The sequence below is a fragment of the Mustela nivalis genome, assembly GCF_964662115.1.
Source record: "Mustela nivalis genome assembly, chromosome: 1".
In the NCBI taxonomy this organism is placed as follows: domain Eukaryota; kingdom Metazoa; phylum Chordata; class Mammalia; order Carnivora; family Mustelidae; genus Mustela; species Mustela nivalis.
Window position 1 is genome coordinate 59,148,047 of NC_139020.1, and position 22,392 is coordinate 59,170,438.

A 22,392-nucleotide genomic window follows, 5' to 3' on the forward strand; every position below is an offset into this window, starting at 1 on the left:
AATGGTTGCTTAGGGTTAAGGAGAACCTGGAGGGCTCAGTCAGTTAAGTATCCAACTATTGATTTTGGCTCAGGTTGTGGTCTAACTGTCATGAGATCAAGCCCCCCATCAGGGTCCACACTGTGCATCGAGCCTGTTTAAGATTCTCTCTCCCTCTTCCTTTGCTCCTCTCCCTCGTAACCCCATTCATGCTCATTCTTTTAAAAAAAAAAAAAAAGTGGTTACTTAGGGCTAAGAATGGGAGTTTGGGTAAATGAAGAGTGACTGCTAATGAGTGGCATTTTGGAGAGGGGTAATGATTTTAGAAGATAGTGGTAATGGTTGCACACCACAGAATATACAGGAAAATTAATCGAATTAGACATTAAATAAATGAATTCTATGATATGCAAATTATGTCTCCATAAATTTGCTGTAAAAGTTAAGAAATACAAATAAGAAAAAAGAAAGAAAAAATCCTGTAAGGTCCATAATCCTATCACCTAGAGAAAACCACTGTTGCATTTTATTGATACTGTCCCAAATTATACTGTTGCCCTATGTGCTTTTTCATTAATAATATATTATAAACATCTTTCCCTGTCAATAAACCCACCTCAACATAAAACAAAATAGAGAGAGAGACTAAGTCCAGGCCAGGGTGAACATCTACATGAGAACGCTCCAGAAAGATTGGAAAAGGTGACTATTTTCTCTAATATGCAGAAACAAACACACAGAGCCACGGAAAATGAAGAAGAAGAAAAATACATTCTAAATGAAAGAACAAGATAAAATTCCAGAAAAAGACCTTAATGAAATGAAGATAAGTGATTTACCTGATAAAGAGTTTAATATAATGTTCATAGAGATGCTCACCAAGGTCAGGAAAACAATGTATGAAGAAAGTGAGTATTTCAGCAGAGATAGAAAACATAAGAAAGCACCAAATAAAAAACACATAAGTGAAGAATATGATAATTGAATGGATATGTTAAAAAATAGGGTTCAACACTAAGCTAGATCAAACAGAAGAAAGGATTGATAAACTCAAAAACAGGTCAGTAGAATTCATCCAATCAGAAGAGCAAAAGAAAAGGGAATTAGAAAGAGTGAACATAGCTTAAGGGACTTCAAATATATCAACAAGCAAATTAATATTCACATTACAGGGGTCCCAAATGAAGAAACGTGGTCAGAAGTCTTATTCAAATAATGGCTGAAAAGAAATAGACATCCAGATCCAGGATGCCCAGAAAGTTTAAAACAAATCTGAAAAGACCCAGACCAAGCCACAGTGTAATAAATTGTCCAACATTAAAGACAAAGAGATCTTTAAAACAGCAAGAGAAATACAGCTTGATATATATCTATTATAGATATATATCAAGAGAAATACAACTTTATATATATCTAGATTTCTAAATATCTATCTAGATATATATGTAAGAGAAATAAGAATATCAGCAGATTTTTTTTTTTTAGCAGAAACTTTGCAGGCCAACAAAGAGTGGCATAATAAATTCAAGTGCTAAAAGAAAAAGTCTGCCAACCCAAAATAACCTACCCAGAAAAGCTGTCCTTCAGCATTGGTGAAATAAGGTTTTCCAGACCAAAAAAAAGCTGAAGGAGTTCGTTACCATTAGCACAGCCTTTCAAGAAATGCTGAAATCACTTCTTCAAGCTGAAGTGGAAGGACACTAACTAGTAATAGGAAAACATATATAAGTATAAATTTCATCAATAAAGACAAATATATAGTTAAATTCGGAATACTCTAATATTAATGGTAGTGGGTAAATCATTTATAAATTTAGCATAAAGGCCAAAAGGCCAAAGTATTAAAAATAACCGCAATGATTTTTAATGGATATATAAGGTAAAAAGATGTAAATTGTGACATCAAAAACAAAGTGTTGGAGGAGTTAAAGATACAGCTTTAGCATGTGTTCAAAGTTATTACCAGGTTAAAATAGACTGATATATTTTATGTAAGTCTCATAGTAACCACAAAGCAAAAACCTATAATAGATACAAAAAAACAAAGAGAAAGAATCCAAACATACAACAAAACTAGGTTATCCAGACCAAAAAAAAAAAAAAAAAAAAAAAAAAAATCAATAAGGAAATCTTGGACTTAAATAACAAATTAGAACAGTTGGACTTAACAACTGTTAAGTCATTCCATAATAGTAGCAGGATATACATTTTTAAATGCACATGGAACATTCTTCAGGATAAAGCACATTAGGCTACAAAACAAGTCTTAAGTAACTTAAAAAGCTTGAAATTATATCAAGTATCTTTTCTAACTTCAAAGGTATAAAACTAGAAATCAATTACAAGAAGGAAACTGTAAAAAAAAAAAAAGAAGGAAACTATAAAATTCATAAATATCTGGAGATTAAAAAACATACTTTGAATAATGAATAAAGGAAAAAATCAAAACTGAAATAAAAAATACCTTGAAACAAGTAAAAAAGAAATACAACATACCTAAAACTTATAGGATGCAAGAGAGCAGTTTTAATAGGAAAGTTTATAGTGATAAATACTTATATCAGGAAACAAAAAAAAAATCTTGAACTAACTTAACCTTATACCTCAATGAACTAGGGAAAAAAAGCAAAAAGCACAAAGCACAACTTAGTGGAAGGAAGGAAATAACAAAAAATCAAAGTAGGAATAAAGGAAATTGAGACTTAAAAGACAATAGAAAAGATCAATGAAAGTAAGACATGGGAATTTTTTTTTGAAAAAATAAAAACAAAATTGATAAACTTTTAACTAGACTCATAAAGAAAATAGAGAGGACTGGGTGGCTGAGTGGCTCAGTTGGTTAAGCATCTCCCTTTAGCTCAGGTCATGATCCCAGGGTCCTAGGATTGAGTCCCACATGGGGCTCCCTGCTCAGTAAGGAGCCTCTTCTCCCTCTGTCTCTGTTCCTTCTCCCTGCTCATGCTCTCTCTCTCTATCTCTCTCTCTCACTCTCAAATAAATAAAACCTTATTTTTTAAAAAAAGAAAGAAAATGAAAGGATTCAAATAAAGTCAGAAATCAAGGAGGAGATACTACAACTGAAACACAAATCATCCTGAGAGACTACTATGAATAATTATATGCCACCAAATTGGACTACCTAGAAGAAATGAGTAAGTTCCTAAAAATGTACAACCTATGAAGTCCAAATCATGAAGAAATAGAACACATCAAATTACTAGTAAGGAGATTGAATTAGTAATCAAAAACCTCCCAATAAACAAAAGTCTAGGATCAGATTGTTTCACTGGTGAGTTATATCAAATATTTAAAGAATTAATACAAATTCTGCTCAAACTCTTCCAAAAATAACAGAAGAGGGAAAATTTACAGATTGTTTTATGAGGCCAGCATTAACCTGATACCAAAATCAGACAAGAATACTACAAAAGAAGAAGAAAAAACTCTAGCAATTTTTTAAAAGGAGAATACACCATGATCAAGTGAAATTTATCCTAGGACTCCTGATTTAACAATAACTGTGACCCACAATATTAAAAAATAAAATATAAAAACCATACGGTCATCTCAATATGCATATAAAAATCATTTGATAAAAAAGTACCTACCCTTCTCGAAAAAAAACTATTAATTTTTTTTAATAAACTAAGAACTTAAGGGAATTTCATCAACCTAATAAAGTGCTTCTAAAGGTCTGATGTCACATTTGATAATGAAAGACTGAATGCTTCTCCTCAGATTAGCAATAAGATATGGATGTTCACTCTCTCCTAGACAGTACAATGAGTCAAGAAAGAGAAGACAGAGATTGGAAAGGAAGAATCTTCTTTCTCACGTGAAACATGACCATATTCATAAAAAAGAAAAATGTTCTACTTGAGCTAGTAAGTGAGCTTAGCAAGATCACTGGAATAAGGGGTGTCTGGGTGGCTCAGCCTGGTTGTGTCTGCTTTCAGCTCAAGGGATGATCCCAGGATCCTAGGATCAAGCTGCAGCTGATCATTTTTCTTTTTTATGAATATGGTTTTCATTCTTTTACTTTAACCTGCCTATATTATTGTTTGAAATTTGTCTTTTATTACCAGTATATAGTAGGGTTATATATATATTTTTAAAGATTTTATTTATTTATTTGACAGACAGAGATCACAAGTAGGCAGAGAGGCAGGCAGAGAGAGAGGAAGAAGCAGGTTCCCCGCCGAGCAGAGAGCCCGATGCGGGGCTCGATCCCAGGACCCTGAGATCATGACCTGAGCGAAAGGCAGAGGCTTTAACCCACTGAGCCACCCAGGCGCCCCTAGGGTTATGTTTTTTAATCCACTCTATTAATCTCAGTTCTTCAGTTTTTAGATTTAAACCATTTATACTTATGTAATTTACACATGGATTTATTTATATGTGTACACAAGTAATTATTGATATTTCAGGAGCCTGCTTCTTTCTCACATTTTCCTTGCTTGTGCACACACACACAAACTCTCTCTCTCTCTCTCTCAAATAAATAAAATATTTTTTAAAAAGATCACCATGTTAAAGATAAATATAATAAAATCAGTGGAAAGAGTTCCCACTTCTAAGAAGAGGGAATAGACTTATATATCCCTATCTTCCCTGATAAATGCAAATAAAACCCCTAAACATTATATATAAAACATGAGAAGATTCTGAAATGTAAAAAGAAGACCACAAACCACAAAGAACCTTGGGACCCAAGGAAGTATATGGCGGTAAAATCTCTAGACTTTCTTATTGCCTCATATATCTCACATGTGGATCTAAAGAAAATGGCCACTATAAATACAAAAGATTTAGACAAAAAAAAGCCCAACTAAATCTTGCTCTTTCTATTCTTGATCTTAGTAAGACAGAAAACTTTTAAGATAATAAACGTTCTATTCTAGTCATACTGCATGCACACACGTGACCCAACCTCCACCCAGCCAGTAAAGGTCAAGTGGGGAATCTATACTTTTATCACCAGCAGACTTTAACAAGGTGACACAAGCCTTATAGGTATGGTGTTAAAGGAGGTGAGTCCTGGTGACCATAACCTCATCTCCAGGGTGTGATAACAAGCCTCCCTATCACAGTTGCAGTAGAGACACCATAGGGAACCTGGACTTCTACCATTACCCAGTAGTAACAAGGCAATCCACCACTCCTTGTTGAAGTGGTGTCTGAGGAAGCCTAGTGGAACATGAAGACTTTTTAACCATCCTCCACAATATCAGTAGAAGACAACTAGAGAGCAAAGTTATTAGAGACAGCCCTAGTAGGGATCTAGAACTCCAACTGCTGACCAGCAAGTGCCCCTTCCTTCCTCAGGTGTCAACTGTGGAAAAAATGGGTAACCTGGACTTCTATACCCATGAGATGGCATTCCCCCTTATCCTGTTCAAGTCAGAAAAAGCCAGCTAAAACTGAATATATATATAGAAGATTCAGAGTCTCATAATACTCCAATGTCCAGATTTCAATAAAAAATCATTTGTCATACCAAGAATCAGGATGACCTCAACTTGAATAAGAAAAGAATGATTACCAGTTTCCAAATCCAAGATGATAGAGATGTTAGAATAATATGACAATTTTAAAGCAGCCATTTATAGAGTGCTTCAACAATTAGAAAGGTGCTTAAAACAAATGGAAAAATAGAGTTCAGAAAGAAATGGAAAATACAAAAAAGAACCAAATGGAAATTTTAGAGCTGTAAAGTACAGTAACCAAAAGAACACTTAATGGATGGGCTCAACACCAGAATGGAGGAAAAAGAGAAAAGAAAAATTAATTTGAAGATAGAACAATAGAAATTATCCAATCTGAATAACAAAAAAGACACTACAAACAAACTATATATATATATATATATATTTTTTTTTTTTTTAATCCCACACAGAGCCTCAGAGATCTCACATTTGTGTCATTGGAATCCAAAAGGAAAGGTAAAAGAGGACAGGGCTTCAAAAAAGCTATAAGAAATAATAGCTGGAGACATCCCAAATTTCAGCAAGAGATATACATACCGACTCAAGAAGTTTTATGAATCCCAAAAAGGATAAATTCAAAGATGTACCAAGATACATTATAGTCAAACTTCTGAAAACTAAGGAGAAAAAAAAATATTGAAAGCATCAAGACAAAAATAACACTTTATATATAGGGGAGGGAAGCAATTTGAACAGCAGAAGATTGATCATAAGAAACTATGGAGTCCAGCAGAAAGAAGCACAATACTTTTCACATGTTGAAAAGGAGAAATGTTGGCACAGAATTTTATGTCTAGCAAGAATATCCTTCCAGAATGAAAGAGAAATCAAGTCATTCTTAGATGAAGGAAAGCTAAGAATTTGTCACCAGCATACCAACCCTAAAAGAATGGCTGAAGGAAGTTTTCTAAGCAGAAATGAAATGATAGAAGAAGGAACTTTGGAACATTAAGAAGGAAGAGATTAAAATTTTAATAGTAAAAATATTGGCAAATACATTTTACTTCTATGGTCTAAGTTATGTTTTGATGATTAAAAAAACTACAACCCTGTCTGATATAGTTCTAAAACATGTCTAGAGAAAATATTAATACAATTATACTATATACAATGGAAACAAGAGGATGTGGGGGGTGTAAAGGGACTTGAGAGCAGGTAAGTTTTTTACATTTCATTCAAGCTGATAAAATGTCAACACCAGTAGACTGTGTAAGTTGTGTATACATAATGTAATAATATCCAGGGAAAATGCTTAAAAAATTCTGTACAGAGTTATACTCTCAAAACCATTATAATCATGTTGGAACTCTTAAATATTTAAGTAAACCACAGGAAATTATGGAAAAATAAAATAAAAACCCACAGAGAACATTCTCTTTGATGGCCGAGTAATATTCCATTTTATATATATACCACATCTTTATTCATTCGTCTGTGGACTGACATCTGGTCTCTTTCCATATTTTGCAACAATGCTGAATGGAACTAGAGGGTATTATACCAAGCAAAATAAGTCAGAGAAAGAAAAATACCATATATGATTTCACTCATGTGGAATTTAAGAAACAAAACAGATGAATATAGGGAAAGGGAAGGAAAAATAAAGTAAGATGGAAATTGAGAAGGAAGAAAACCATAAGAGACGCTTAACTCCTCGAAACTAACTGAGGGTTGCTGGAGGGAAGGTTGTTGGAGGGAAGGGATAATTGGGGAAAGGCCCTAAGGAGAGCACATGAAGAAATGTATACTGGGTCTTATATGTAACTGTTGAATCAATAAATTATACCTCTGAAACTATAAAAATTATGGAGAACAGAAGACAAAATAAAAAATAGCAGATATAAGTCTGAAATATCAATAATTACTTGTGTACACATATAAATAAATCCATGTGTAAATTACATAAGTATAAATGGTTTAAATCTAAAAACTGAAGAACTGAGATTAATAGTGTGGATTAAAAAACATAACCCTAGGGGCGCCTGGGTGGCTCAGTGGGTTAAAGCCTCTGCCTTTCGCTCAGGTCATGATCTCAGGGTCCTGGGATCGAGCCCCGCATCGCGCTCTCTGCTCAGCAGGGAGCCTGCTTCCTCCTCTCTCTCTCTGCCTACTTGTGATCTCTGTCTGTCAAATAAATAAATAAAATCTTAAAAAAAAAAAAAACCTAACTCTCACACCTTATACAAAAGTTAACACCAAATGGATAATAGACTTAAATGTAAAAGGTAAAACTGTAAAACTTTTAGGAAAAAAATAGGAGAAAATCATTGGGGAATAGGGCTAGGCTTCTTAGACTTGACAGCAAAAATAAGATTGATAGAAAGAAAAATTTATAAATTGGGTTTAACAAAATTAAACCTTTCACTCTGCAAAAGACCCTATTAAGGGAATAAAAAGACAAGATACAGCCTGGGAGAAAATATTTGAAAACCACATAACCAACAAAGAGCTAGTATCTAAAACATATAAAGAACTCTCAGAACTTAATGGCAAAATAACAATCTTATTTGAACATGGGAAAAAGACGTGAGGAGACACTTCACCAAGCTTATGTAGGTGGCAAATAAAACAAGCAAAAACGGGCTTTTAAATAAAAGTACCTCATACCACAGTTTTTAAAAGCCAACTTTAAATGATGAGAGACCTGAAGGTGAAAGCCAACACTGTAAGATAATAGAACATTACGAAAAATAACCTGATGTTAGAATAGATAGGAATTTCTTATCCTTAAAAATCACTAAGTCTATTCACAAAATGGAATTCCTGGGCCCAAAACCCTAAGTATCATGGAAGTTCCACCAAGGTATCACTACTTTAAAAGATCCAGAGGATCTGTCTTCAATACTCCATCTCTGTTTCAGTTTCAAAGATACTTTGAAACGCACATTAAAATGAAAAGTTTAGGTAAAGAAAGAAAAGGAAGGGAAAGGGGGAGAAAGGAAGGGAGGGAGGGAGGAAAGAAAGGAGGAAACAAAAATGCACTCACAGTTCCTCCCATTCTTTTTTTCGTTGCTGAATCTTCAGTTGGGCCCTTTCGGCTTTTAATATAAGTTTCCTTGTTTTCTCAATTTGATTTTCCACCATAATTTCACTCAGGGTTTTAGGCCGAAATTTCTTCCCTTTCTCTATAATTGATTCTTCTGGCACACTAATGTTCCCACCTGTACAGAGAGTCAACATTTTTTTTTTCCAATCTTCTTGAAACATCAAAATGAAATTCTCAAATTTTTTTAAACCTGCCATATTCTAAAAAACAGAATGTAATGAATCTATAAATCACAATTTTCTAACAACTACCATGAATTAAACCCCATAATAAGTATTTTAGAATAATAAAATAAAGAAATCTAAGTCACAGTATTTGCTCTAAAGGACCTTATTGAAAAGTTGGCAAGACGAGACATAACAAATTATTTAAAAACAAGACAAATAATGAGACGCCACTGACAGACAAACCGAGAAGCTGGGTGGGAATACTTGCGATATGGTGGGAGAAGGGAAAAACAAGCAGGTCCTATCTGACATATCTAATTTGGGGTGGCATGTACTGACTGCAGTGGTCTGTGGCCATTTGAAAAATTGGTCAGAAACACACAATCAAACCTATGATTTAAGAATTACACATCTACTGAGGCAATTTCTTACTTTATATTCAAGCTACAAGAGAGATAAACTTTAGATATATATTCTGGAAAAAAGTTAAATAAATATGGGATGGTCATATAATTATAACTCATAATTTCAACTTTCATATTTCAAATATATGGGAATATGGAAAAGCAGGAGTTTAACGTCGCTTGGGTCATTTTATAAGAAAAGTATAATTCAGCCTGGAATCTCTAAGAACTTGTAGAATTCAGAGAGGAGAGGAATGAATTGGTCACTTCAGGAGAAGCCTGGGTATAAAAGTATCAGGTATAATTAGGGAACAGTGAGCAAGATGACAGGCTAAAAATACCAGCAGAACAGTATGAAAATGCACCATTAATAGGAAACAATAGGGATATACTGTGGAAAAGATTAAATACCAGGAAAATGACTTCAGAATTTATCTGAAAGGAGCCATTCAAGTTTTCTCAATGAAGAGGATAAAGCAACATTAATGTCAGTATTGTATCATGGGCACTAGCTGTGCTGTCCTTTATTTTTTATTGGACTCTCTGAGTCATTCCCAGAATTCTTGCATTCCTCCTAGTCCTCTGTAGTCACCCTATGGGCAGTTACAAGAGCAGGTTGCAGCAATTAAGAGGTACTCTCTTCACACCTGAATTCTCAGCTCATCATTCTGTTTAAAGTATATGCTCTTAGAAAATAGATGGAAATGTCATCTCCTATCCCCACACCCTGGGGTGGGGTCCAAGAATCAGCAAAGAAACACTGCCTAGAAAATAGCAACTAGAGAAAGCCTAGATTTAAGAATAGGTAAGTGTTGGAAGTAAGAAATTAGCAGCATCAAGTACTCTAACCCACTCAGTCACATATCCAGGGTGGGTTTTCCTTAGCAATCTGCATTAAAGAGCTGGTGTGGAACATTTGCTGGAGGAACATGGCCTCCCATTCTGAGCCATACCACACACTCCTATCACTCTTGATTATTATTCCAAAGGAATAAAAAAAGGGAGACAACAGATGAAGCTCAAGCCATCAAAAAGGGTTCAAAGGCTCTGCCTACAAAAAGACAAATTCAGTTTTGAAAACTTAAGTAAGGATTTAAAAGCCTTCTTGTTATTTAGGATACCTGTATCTTTCTGACTATCTTTCCTTCCAGCTCCTTCTTTTTCCAACCTCTCCAGTTTGCTTGTTCTTCTGTCTGACAGACTTGTTCGCTTGGACTTGCAATACTTAGATGGCTTCACAAGCCTATAGGAGGATATCTTGTGATCACTTTGTATGGCATGAACCACAATAGTATCACTTTCCAATGACTCACGAAATCTGAAAAAATATAACAAGTATTTGCAATAGTCACCATCTAAATCAATTATACCATTTTAATAGTTCTGCATGATTAATAAAATAAGACCACAATGCACTATGCTTATAAATATTATATTGTACTAGATCCAAAATTTGACAATGCATTAACCAATACGATGTGACAGAAATTGTATAGGACTCAGTTAAAGAGCAAGTAGAGTTTTCTTTCTAATAGAAACATTTAACAAACTATTATTAATCAGTATGATGCCACTGTTTTGCTAATGTATAGAAAAATGAAAAACTTTCAGGTAGACTGTAATTTAATGGTAAGTGGGTCATATCAAATTCTGACAAAATGTATTCTACCTATTATGTCATATGAGATATCTCATGTGTGTGTGTGTGTGTGTGATATGTTACCCTTTTGCCTCTACAAAAAATATTAAACTCAGGAATTTATATTATTAGTTCACTTTTCTTTTATAGCCCACAGGAATTTGTTCTTTATCAATTAATGGTTAATTGTTGTTTTTTGGGGGGGGACTCGTTCATAATTATTCCCCATTCTTTAATTTTAGAATTTAACTTACTTGTGTATATAGCAATTATTCCTAGTTTATCTGCCTTTCTTACTTTTTAAATCCAATTCTTTGAATTCTATTTCTTCTTTTAAAATGGTTATTTCTAATTTTCCCTTTTCTCTTATAGCATAGTATCTTTCTTTTTTTTAAAGATTTTATTGTTTATTTGACAGACAGAGATAACAAGTAGACAGAAAGGCAGGCAGAGAGAGATAGAGAGAGGGAAGCAGGCTCCCTGCCGAGCAGAGAGCCCGATGCGGGGACTCGATCCCAGAACCCCGAGATCATGACCTGAGCCGAAGGCAGCGGCTGAACCCACTGAGCCACCCAGGTGCCCCACATAGTATCTTTCTCATCACTATAAAACTTATTCTTTTTATCTCCTACCACTCTAAATTTTACTCTTCCCAGAAAACATGAAGGAAAATATGGATAGTTTTGGTCCCATCAAAATTTAAAACTTCTGCATAGTTAAAAAAAATGTGAGCAAAATTTAAGGCAAATGGTAGAGTACAAGAAAGCATTTCCAATATGTATAATTAAAAAGTGCTTACAGAAATAATAAATAAAACTAAGGGAGAAAATAGAACTCAAGGGAAAAATGAAAAAGGAATCTTTCTCAGAAGATTAAATATAAATGCACTATAAATATACAAAAAGAAATACTCTGAAGAGTAATTCTCAGAAGAATATCAATGAACTACAAACATATGAAAAGAAGAGGTTAACTTCACCAATAATCAGAAAAAAAATTATTCTTTAAGCAAGAGTTATCTCATTTGGTTTATTAGGATGGTGGAGATGAAAACACTGGTAGTATCCAGTGTTACCCAGTGGTACAACTTTATTCTCTCCCCCATTCCAATCAGATAGTGAGGCAACTTATTTCCTTCCATATGTTTAATGAAGACACAAAACTGAGAACAGTACATCCTGGACAGGGCGGGAAAGCAGAGAATTAAGGAAGCATGTACTTGAAGGCAAGAAGATTGGGAAAGAGATTCCACCTGACAAGGGGGTTATGCACAAATTGAGTCCTAGAGTTGTGGGTACATATTCCCTGCTTCTGACAGCTTCTGGGGTGATATAAGATCTGAAAAATAATGACCACATGTGTGTTTGATCCTGGGAACAGAGGCTCCTGGCCTTACCAAAAACTACCCGCTCCAGCATAGTACAAGAACCATAGACTCAAACAAATGAAAGCAAAAGGCAAGCTGGGACAATGAGCCTCACCAATTTAAGATTCATATTTGCCATATATATATATATTTCACAAATATAGTATGAATATTTGATAAAACCAAAAATAGGATATATTATGTTGAAGGTTCTTCCTGAAAACTTCTTAGCTACTTTCATCTCTTGGCAGTCATCTAGATATAAATTCCAAGATTCAAACATTCAGGTATTAATATGAAGTAACAAGTGCCATGAATCACAGAGCAGAGTACCAGAGAGGAAACTGCTGTATAGGAAAAGATCTCTGAAAATCCTCTTCCAGGCTTCACATGATTATTCATCACTGTATGCATGTGATGAGTCCACCTGAAGCTGGGGAAAGAATCACCAAAAGAGAACAGGCAGAATAATCCCCAGGCCTCACACAGGTTGGAATAGCTTGTATTCTCACAAGCCCCATGATACATAGAACATAGGATATAGTATTCAAAAGGATTTTATCTTAGTAGTGAGGAAAAATAAGTCTGCCTAGACTTAATCTGCCTAACACAGATAAAAAACAAGACTCAAAAACTAAGATTATTTCCACAAAACTTAACTGAATCCCAAAATAAGACTCAAGAATATTTAAAAGTGACAAAAAATACCCAGCACCCACAATGTGACATTCATGTCTGACATCCAGTCAAAATTTTTCAGGAAAGCAAAGAAGCATAAAAATATAACCCAAAATAAAGAAAATATTTTCAACTAACGGAAATAGACCCATAAAACACCGATGATAAAACTAGCAGACAAGCGCATTAAAGCAGTTATTATATTTTATATTTTCAGAAAATAGAGAAAAGCATGAGCACATTAAAGTGAACAAAATCTAGGGATGCCTGGGTGGCTCAGTTGGTTGGACGACTGCCTTCGGCTCAGGTCATGATCCTGGAGTCCCAGGATCGAGTCCCGCATCGGATTCCCAGCTCCATGGGGAGTCTGCATCTCCCTCTGACCTTCTCCTCGTTCATGCTCTCTCTCAAGTAAATAAATAAAATCTTTAAAAAAAAAATAAAGTGAACAAAATCCTTATTTATGACACTAGGAAATCAATAAATAATGATTAATAAATTCATATAAATACATTGTTTAGTTATAACCATTAGAAGAGATTAAAAGTGGATTCTCTTTAAGATCTATCATATTTATGGATTAAATACTCAATATTTATTTTTAAAATCTATTATACCAAAGTTGATCTACAGAGTCAGTGTAATTCCAGTCAAAATCTTAGCAGTTATTTTGATGAAAATTGACAAGTTACAAAGGACCTATGTAATACTGAAGATGAAGAACAAAGAGGATTTACAATATCAGATGTTAAGACCAATTAAAAACAGTGTTATACTAGCACAAAGACAGGCCAATGGAATAGTATGAAGAGTTTGGAAACAAATATATATAAATATATAGCATATTTACATGTATATAAAATATTTATATATACATATACATATATATGTATAAATATTAAAATATAAAATATTTTATATACATATGTATGTATATAACATATATATTATGTATATAACAATCATACATATACACAAACATACATATGTACATAAACATATATACATACATATGTAAATATATAGTTACTTCATTTATGACAAAACCATCATTATAATCTAATGAGGAAAGAATGGTCTTTTCAACAAATGACACTGTCAATTGAATATCCATTCAGAAACAAATGACATCTCCATCTTACACCACCCCCCAAAAATCAATACAGATAATGACCCCTGCTTTTGCTCACTTACTCTCTGTCAAATAAATAAAATATTTTAAAAAAATAGCTTTTGAACAAAACATAGAAGAACTATGCACTGAGATTAGGCACAGATTCCTTAACTACAACATAAAAGCATGAACTATAATAGAAAAATATTGATATTTTAACTTTAATAAAGTTAAAAAACTTCTACTCAAAAAAAGACACCATCAAGAGAATGAAAACAAAGCCACAGATTAGAGCAAGATATTTTACATGAATACAAACACACATATGCATCATATATATACCTGTATCACAAATAGATCTTTCATATATCTACAAAAAATTCCTATCTAGAGGAGAGGCAAGATGGCAGAGGAGTAGGAGACTTAAATTTTGGTCCCAGGAATTCAGCTAGATAGTTATCAAACCATTCCGAACACCACAAACTCAACAGGAGATCAAAGAAAAGAATAGCAGCAATTCTAGGAACAGAAAAGCGACCACTTTCTGGAAGGTAGGACTTGCAGAGAAGTGAATCTGAGATGATATACGGGAAGATAGACTGCAGTGGGAGGGGCCGGCTCCCTGCAAGCTGTAGAGCAGTGGAGCACAAAATTGGAACTTTGAGAAATCTGCTCCACTGAGGAACATTGATCCAGAAGCTAAGTGGGGGTGGAGCCCTCATAGGAACAGTTTGGTCTCAGGTCCCTCAGGGTCACAGAAAGATGGGGGGTGGGGCAGGGAGGGTGCCTAATTGCATCAGAGTCCCAGGTATCGGGGAGGGGAGAACAGCTGCAGAGACGGAGCTGAGGAATGGGCTCTCAGCTTGGGGTTACCTTAAACCATGAGCCAAGGCACAGTCAGGCCACTACTCTTATGGCAGAGACCCAACAAGTGGCAGATCCATAGAGACTCACCTTCTTCCTCAGGGAGGGATGGCGTGGGAGTGCACACAGGAATCTACTGGGTTTGGAGACTCTGAACAGAGCTGGATGCCAGAGATAGAAATGATTGGTCACAGACTGGTGAGTATGGAGCACAGCCAGAGACCAGGGAGACAGGAGGGATTGACTGCTTTTCTCTGAGGGTGCACTGAAGAGGCCAAGCTCTCGGCTCCTATGGGAGGAGATTGTGAGGCCGCCATTTTCATTCCCATCCTCCAAAGCTATATGGAAAGCATTCAGGGAACAAAATCACCTGAAAGTGAACCTGAGCAGATAATTTAGCCTGGCAAGGGCGGTATAATTCTGCCTGGGGCAAAGACATTTGAGAATCACTGCGACGGGCCCCTCTCCCAGAAGACCAGCAAGAACATCCAGCCAAGAAGAACTTCACAAATCAATGAGAATCATGGGACTCCAGAGATGGGGAATGTAGCATGTAGAATTCATGGTTTTTTTCCCATGATTCTTTGGTCTTTCAAAGTTAAACTTTTTAAATTTTATTTTTTCCTTTTTCTATTTTTAAAATTTTTCCTCTTTCCCATTTTAACCTTCTTAACTATTTTATCTTATCCATACCTTTTTAAAAATCTTTTAAAATTTTTTATTGTTATTGTCACATTCTATCCCTTCATTGTATTTAATCTTTTTTGTATACATATAAGTTTTTCTATCCTTAAAATTTTTGGATACAATTTCATCTAACAGATCAAAATGTACCCTAAATCTAGTCTAAGGCTTTGTTCTAGTCTCCAGCCTGATCAGATTCTCTCCTCTTTTCTATTTTTTCTTTTTGTCTTTTTTCAACCAACTTCTTATCAATTCCTTTTATAGAATCCTTTTTAAATTTTTTCCTTTACAGTCATATTCCATCCCTTTATCATGTTTACTCTTATTTTTGTGTGTACGTGTGTGTGTGTGTGTGTGTGTGTGTGTGTATTCTTCTTGCTTTAAAATTTGGGGAGGCAGTTTCTTCTAACACACCAAAATATACCTAAATCAAGTGTGTAGCTCTGTTCTAATCATATATATACATATAAATGTATGTATATATATTTATGGTATATATAGTAATTTTATATATGTATATTTATGTATAATTCTTTATATTGTACTATATATTATATATTTTATATATGTATATTATATGTAAATAAAAATATTATATATATATATTTTTTTCCTTTCTTCTTTCTTCCTCCCCTGGTTTTGGGTCTTTTCTGATTTGGTTAGTGTCTATTTTTCTGGGGTCATTGCTATCTTTTAGCAATTTGTTCTTTCATTCATCTAACTCTTATCTGGATAAAATGACAAGGTGGAAACACCTCAAAAAAAAGAACAAGAGGCAGTACTAACAGCTAAGGACTTAATCAATACAGACATTAGTAAGATGTCAGAATCAGAGTTCAGAATGAAAACTATAAAGATGTTAGCTGGGCTTGAAAAAAAGCATAGAAGATACTAGAGAATCCATTTCTGGAGAAATAAAAGCCCTTTCTGGAGAAATTAAAGATCTAAAATCTAAACAAGTTGAAATCAAAAAAGCTATTGACATGCAATCAGAAATGGAGGCTCTTACTGATAGGATAAATGAGGCAGAAGAGAGAATTATGATATAGAAGACCAAATGATGGAGAATAAGGAAGCTAAGAAAAAGAGAGATAAACAACTACTGGAACATGAGGGGAGAATTTGAGAGATAAATGATACCATAAGATGAAACAATATTAGAATAATTGGGATCCCAGAAGAAGAAAGAGAAAGAAGGGCAGAAGGTATATTGGAGCAAATTATAGCAGAGAATTTCCCTAATTTGGGGAAGGGAACAAGCATCAAAATCCAGGAGGCACAGAGATACCCCCTCAAAATCAATAAAATAGGTAAACATCCCATCATCTAATAGTAAGCTTAGAAGTCTCAGTGACAAAGAGAAAATCCTGAAAGCAGCTCTGAACAAGAGGTCTGTAACATAGAACAGCAGAAATATTAGATTGGCAATAGACCTATCCACAAAGAACTGGAAGGCCAGGAAGGATTGGCACAATATATTCAGAGCACTAAATGAGAAAAATATGCAGCCAAGAATACTATACCCAGCTAGGATGTCATTGAAAATAGAAGGAGAAATAAAAACCTTCCAAGACAAACAAAAACTGAAAGAATTTGCAAACACCAAACCAGCCCTACAGGAAATTTTTAAAGGGGTCCTCTAAACAAAGAGAAAGCTTAAAAGTAACAGACCAGAAAGAATCAGAGACAATATACAGTCACAATCACCTTACAGACAATACAATGGCACTAAATTCATACCTTTCAATCATTACTCTGAATGTAAATGCACGAAATGACCCAATCAAAAGACACAGGGTGTCAGAATGGATAAAAATACAAGACCCATCGATATGCTGTCAATTGAATGAAGAAATAAATGAATGAAGAAAATCATTTTAGACCCCAAAAAACCTCCAGATTTAAAGTGAAGAAGTGGTAAACAATTTACCATGCTAATGGACATCAAAAGAAACTGGGGTGGCAATCCTTATATCAGACAAATTAGATTTTAAGCCAAAGACTATAATAAGAGATGAGGAAGGACACTATGTCATAGTTAAAGGGTCTATCCAACAAGATCTAACAATTTTAAATATCTCTGCCCCTAACCTAGGAGCAGCCAATTATATAAACCAATTAATAACAAAATCAAAGAAACACATTGACAATAATACAATAGTAGGGAACTATACCACCCCCCAACCATCACTGAAATGGACAGATCATCCAAGCCAAAGATCAACAAGGAAATAAAGGCTTTAAATGACACAATGGACCAGATGGACATCACAGATATATTCAGAACATTCCATCCAAAAACAACAAAATACACATTCTTCTCTGGTGCACATGGAACATTCTCCAGAACAGATCACATCCTGGGTCACAAATCAGGTCTCAACTGGTACCAAAAGATTGGGATCTTTCCCTACATATTTTCAGACCAGTGTTCTGAAACTAGAACTGAATCATAAGAGGAAAGTTGGAAAGAACTCAAATATATGGAGGTTAAAGAGCATCCTACTACAGAATGAATGGGTCAACCAGGAAATTAAAGAATTGAAAAAAATCATGGAAACAAAGGAAAACGAAAACACAACTGTTTTTGGGACACAGCAAAGGCGGTGCTGAGAGGAACATATATAGGAATACAAGCCTACCTCAAGAAACAAGAAAGGTCTCAAATACACAATGTAATCCTACACCTAAAGGAGCTGGGGAAAAAACAGCAAAGAAAGCCTAAACCCCACAGGAGAACAGAAATAATAAAGATCAAGGCAGAAACCAATGAAATAGAAACCAAAAGAACAGTAGAACACATCAGTGAAAGTAGGAGCTGGTTCTTTGAAAGAATTAATAAGATTGATAAACCCCTGGCCAGACTTATCAAAATAAAAGAGAAAGGACCCAAATTAATAAAATCATGAATGAAAGAGGAGAGATCACAACCAACACCAAAGAAATACAAACAATTATAAAGAACACATTGTGAGCAGCTATACACCAGCAAACTTAACACTCTGGAAGAAATGGATGCATTCCTAGAGACATATAAACTACCAAAACTGGACTAGGAAGAAAAAAAAAAAACCTGAACATATGCATAACCAGTAAGGAAATTGAAGCAGTCATAAAAAATCCCCCAACAAACAAGAAGCCCAGTTCCAGATGGTTTCCCAGGGGAATTCTACCAAACATTTAAAGAAGTATTAGTACCTATTCTCCTGAAACTGTTCCAAAAAATATAAATGGAAGGAAAACTCCCAAATTCATTTGATGAGGCCAGCATTACCTTGATCCCCAAATCAAAGACCCATCAAAGAGAATGACCAACCAATATACCTGATGAACACAGATGCAAAAATTCTCAACAAAATACTAGCCAATAGGACCCAACAGTACATTAAAAAGATTATTCACCACAACCAAGTTGGATTTATTCCTGGACTGCAAGATTGGTTCAACATCCGCAAATCAATGTGATACAGTACATTAATAAAAGAAAGAACAAGAACCATATGATACTCTCAATAGATGCTGAAAAAGCATTTGACAAAGTACTGCATCCTTTCTTGATCAAAACTCTTCACAGTGTAGGGATAGAGGGCACATACCTCAATATCATCAGAGCCATCTATGAAAAACCCACAGCGAATATCATTCTCAATGAGTAAAACCTGAGAGCATTTCCTCTAAAGTCAGGAACAGGGCAGAGCTGTCCGCTATCACCACTGCTATTCAATAGTACTGGAAATCCTAGCCTCAGCAATCAGACAACAAAAAGAAATAAAACACCTCCAAATCATCAAAGAAGAAGTCAAAGTCTCACTCTTTGCCAATGACATGATACTTTATGTGGAAAACCCAGAAGACTCCACTACAAAACTGCTAGAACTCATACAGGAATTCAGTAAAGTGTCAGAATATAAAATCAGTGCACAGAAATCAGTTGCATTTCCACACACCAACAGCAAGAGAGAAGAAAGAGAAATTAAGGAGTCGATCCCATTTACAATTGCACCCAGAACCATAGGATACCTAGGAATAAACCTAACCAAAGAGGCAAAGAATATGTACTCAGAAAACTATAAAATACTCATGAAAGAAATGGAGGAAGACATAAAGAAATGGAAAAACATTCCATGCTCATGGACTGGAAGAAGAAATATTGTGAAAATGACTATGCTACCTAGAGCAATCTACACTTTTAATGCAATCCCTATCAAAATACCATTAACATTTTTCAAAGAAATGGAGCAAATAATCCTAAAATTTATATGGAACCAGAAAAGACCCCAAATAGCCAGAGGAATGTTGGAAAAGAAAACCAAAGTTGGCAGCATCACAATTCCAGAGTTCAAGCTCTATTACAAAGCTGTCATCATCAAGAAAGTATGGTACTGGCACAAAAACAGACACATAGACCAATGGAACAGAATAGAGAGCCCAGAATGGACCCTCAACTCTTACGGCTAACTAATCTTCAACAAAGCAGGAAAGAATGTTCAATGGAAAACAGATAGTGTCTTCAACAAATGGTGTTGGGAAAATTGGAGAGCCACATGCAGAAGAATGAAACTGGACCATTTCCTTACACCACACACAAAAATAGACTCCAAATGGATGAAAGGCCTCAATGTGAGATAGGAATCCATCAAATCCTTGAGGAGAACACAAGCAGCAACCTCTTCGACCTCAGCTACAACAACTTCATCATCATCAAAGAAATATCATCAGAGGCAAGAGAAGCAAGGGCAAAAATGAACTATTGGGACTTCATCAAGATCAAAAGCTTTTGCACAGCAAAGCACACAGTAAACAAAACCAAAAGACAACTGACAGAATGGGAAAAGATATCTGCAAATGACATATCAGATAAAGAGCTAGTATCCAAAATCTATAAAGAACTTAGCAAATTCAAAACCCGAAGAACAAAAAACCCAATCAAGAAATGGGCAGAAAGGGCGCCTGGGTGGCTCAGTGGGTTAAGCCGCTGCCTTCAGCTCAGGTCATGATCTCAGGGTCCTGGGATCGAGGCCTGCATCGGGCTCTCTGCTCAGCAGGGAGCCTGCTTCCTCCTCTCTCTCTGCCTGCTTGTGATCTCTCTCTGTCAAATAAATAAATAAAATCTTAAAAAAAAAAAAAAGAAATGGGCAGAAAAATTAGCAAGACTGGACACAACGTGTGTTGGAGAGGATGTGGAGAAAAGGGAACCCTCTTACACTGCTGGTGGGAATGCAAGTTGGTGCAGCCACTTTGGAGAACAGGGTGGAGATTTCTCAAGAAATTAAAAGTAGAGCATCCCTATGACCACGCAATTGCATTACTGGGTATTTACCACAAAGATACAGATATAGTGAAAAGAAGGCCATCTGTACCCCAATGTTTATAGCAGCAATGGCCACGGTTGCCAAACTGTGGAAAGAACCAAGATGCCCTTCAACGGACAAATGGATAAGGAAGATGTGGTCCATATATGGAGTATATATGCTCCATCAGAAAGGATGAATGCCCAAGTTTGTAGCAACATGGATGGGACTGGAAGAGACTATGCTGAGTGAAATAAGTCAAGCAGAGAGAGTCAATTATCATATGGTTTCGCTTATTTGTGGAGCATAACAAATAACATGGAGGACATGGGAAAATGGAGAGGAGAAGGAAGTTGAGGGAAATTGGAAGGGGAGGTGAACCATGAGAGACTATGGACTCTGAAAAACAACCTGAGGATTTGTGGCGGGGGGGTGGGAGGTTGGGGTACCAGGTGGTGGGTATTAGAGAGGGCACGGATTGCATGGAGCACTGGGTATGGTGAAAAAATAATGAATACTGTTACACTGAAAAGAAATTAAAAAAAAAAAGAAATGGGTAGAAGACATGAACAGACATTTCTGAAAAGAAGACATCCAAATGGCCAACAGACACATGAAAAATTGTTCAACCTCTCTGGACATCAGGGAATTACAAATCAAAACCACAATGAGATACCACCTCACACCAGTCAGAATGGCTAAAATTAAACAGTCAGGAAATGACAGGTGTTGGCTTGGATGCAGAGAAAGGTGAACTCTCCTACACTGTTGGTGACAGTGTAAGCTGGTACAGCTACTCTGGAAAACAGTATGGAGGTTCCTCAAAAAGTTGAGAATAGAGCTATCCTACAACCCAGCAGTTGCACTCTTTGGTGTTTACCCTAAAGATACAAACATAGTGATCCAAAGGGGCACATGCACCCGAGTGTTTATAGCTGAAATGTCTACAATAGCCAAACTGTGGAAAGAACCTAGATGTCCATCAACAGATGAATGGATAAAGAAGTGGTGGTATACATATACAATGGAATACTATGCAGCCATCAAAATGAATGCAATCTTGCCATTTACAACAACATTGATAGAACTAGAGGGTATTATGCTTAGCAAAATAAGTCAGTCAGAGAAAGACAATTATCATATGATCTCTCTGATATGAGGAATTTGAGAATAGGTCAGGGATTCATAGGGGGAATGGAGGGAAAAATGAAACAAGATGGGACCAGGGAGGGAGACAAACCATAAGAGATTCTTAATCTCAGGAAACAAACTGAGGGCTCCTGGGCCAGAGGGGATGGATGGGGTGTCTGGTTTGTGGACATTGAGAAGGGTATGTGCTATGGTGAGTGCTGTGAATTATGTAAGACTGATGATTCACAGACCTATACCCCTAAGGAAATAATACATTATATGTTAATTTTAAAAAGAGTAAATGAATGGAAAAGGAAGAGGAGGAGGAGAAAAGATTCCTATCTAGAAGATATTCCTATCTAGAATTCCTATCTAGAGGATATGAATAATTCTTACAACCCATTTTTTAAAACAAACAAAAAACTTGAACCCCTAGAAAAGAGAATACACAAATAACAAATAAATACAAGAAAATGATCTAAAATCACCACTCATCAGTGAAATGCCAACTTAAATCACACTGAGATACTACTATAGAATGGC

The 22,392-nt window shown here is 35.5% G+C and overlaps 2 protein-coding genes across 11 annotated transcripts in view; one reads left to right on the top strand and one right to left on the bottom strand.

The window, feature by feature from the left end:
• Window positions 1-22,392, top strand: part of SIDT1 (SID1 transmembrane family member 1) — a 479,838-nt gene that overhangs the window by 218,141 nt on the left and 239,305 nt on the right. The window lies entirely within an intron of this gene.
• CFAP44 (cilia and flagella associated protein 44) overlaps window positions 1-22,392 on the bottom strand; it is a 151,704-nt gene that overhangs the window by 57,006 nt on the left and 72,306 nt on the right. For all 10 annotated transcript variants that reach the window (XR_014313403.1, XM_082737190.1, XM_082737192.1 and 7 more), the window contains 2 exons: window positions 10,204-10,400; window positions 8,452-8,626 (listed from right to left, as the gene is read on the bottom strand). Coding sequence is in view for 9 of the 10 variants with exons in the window: in XM_082737190.1 (XP_082593316.1) it covers window positions 8,452-8,626; window positions 10,204-10,400 (372 nt within the window). In the remaining variant the exon portion in view is untranslated. The remainder of the gene's footprint in view (window positions 1-8,451; window positions 8,627-10,203; window positions 10,401-22,392) is intronic.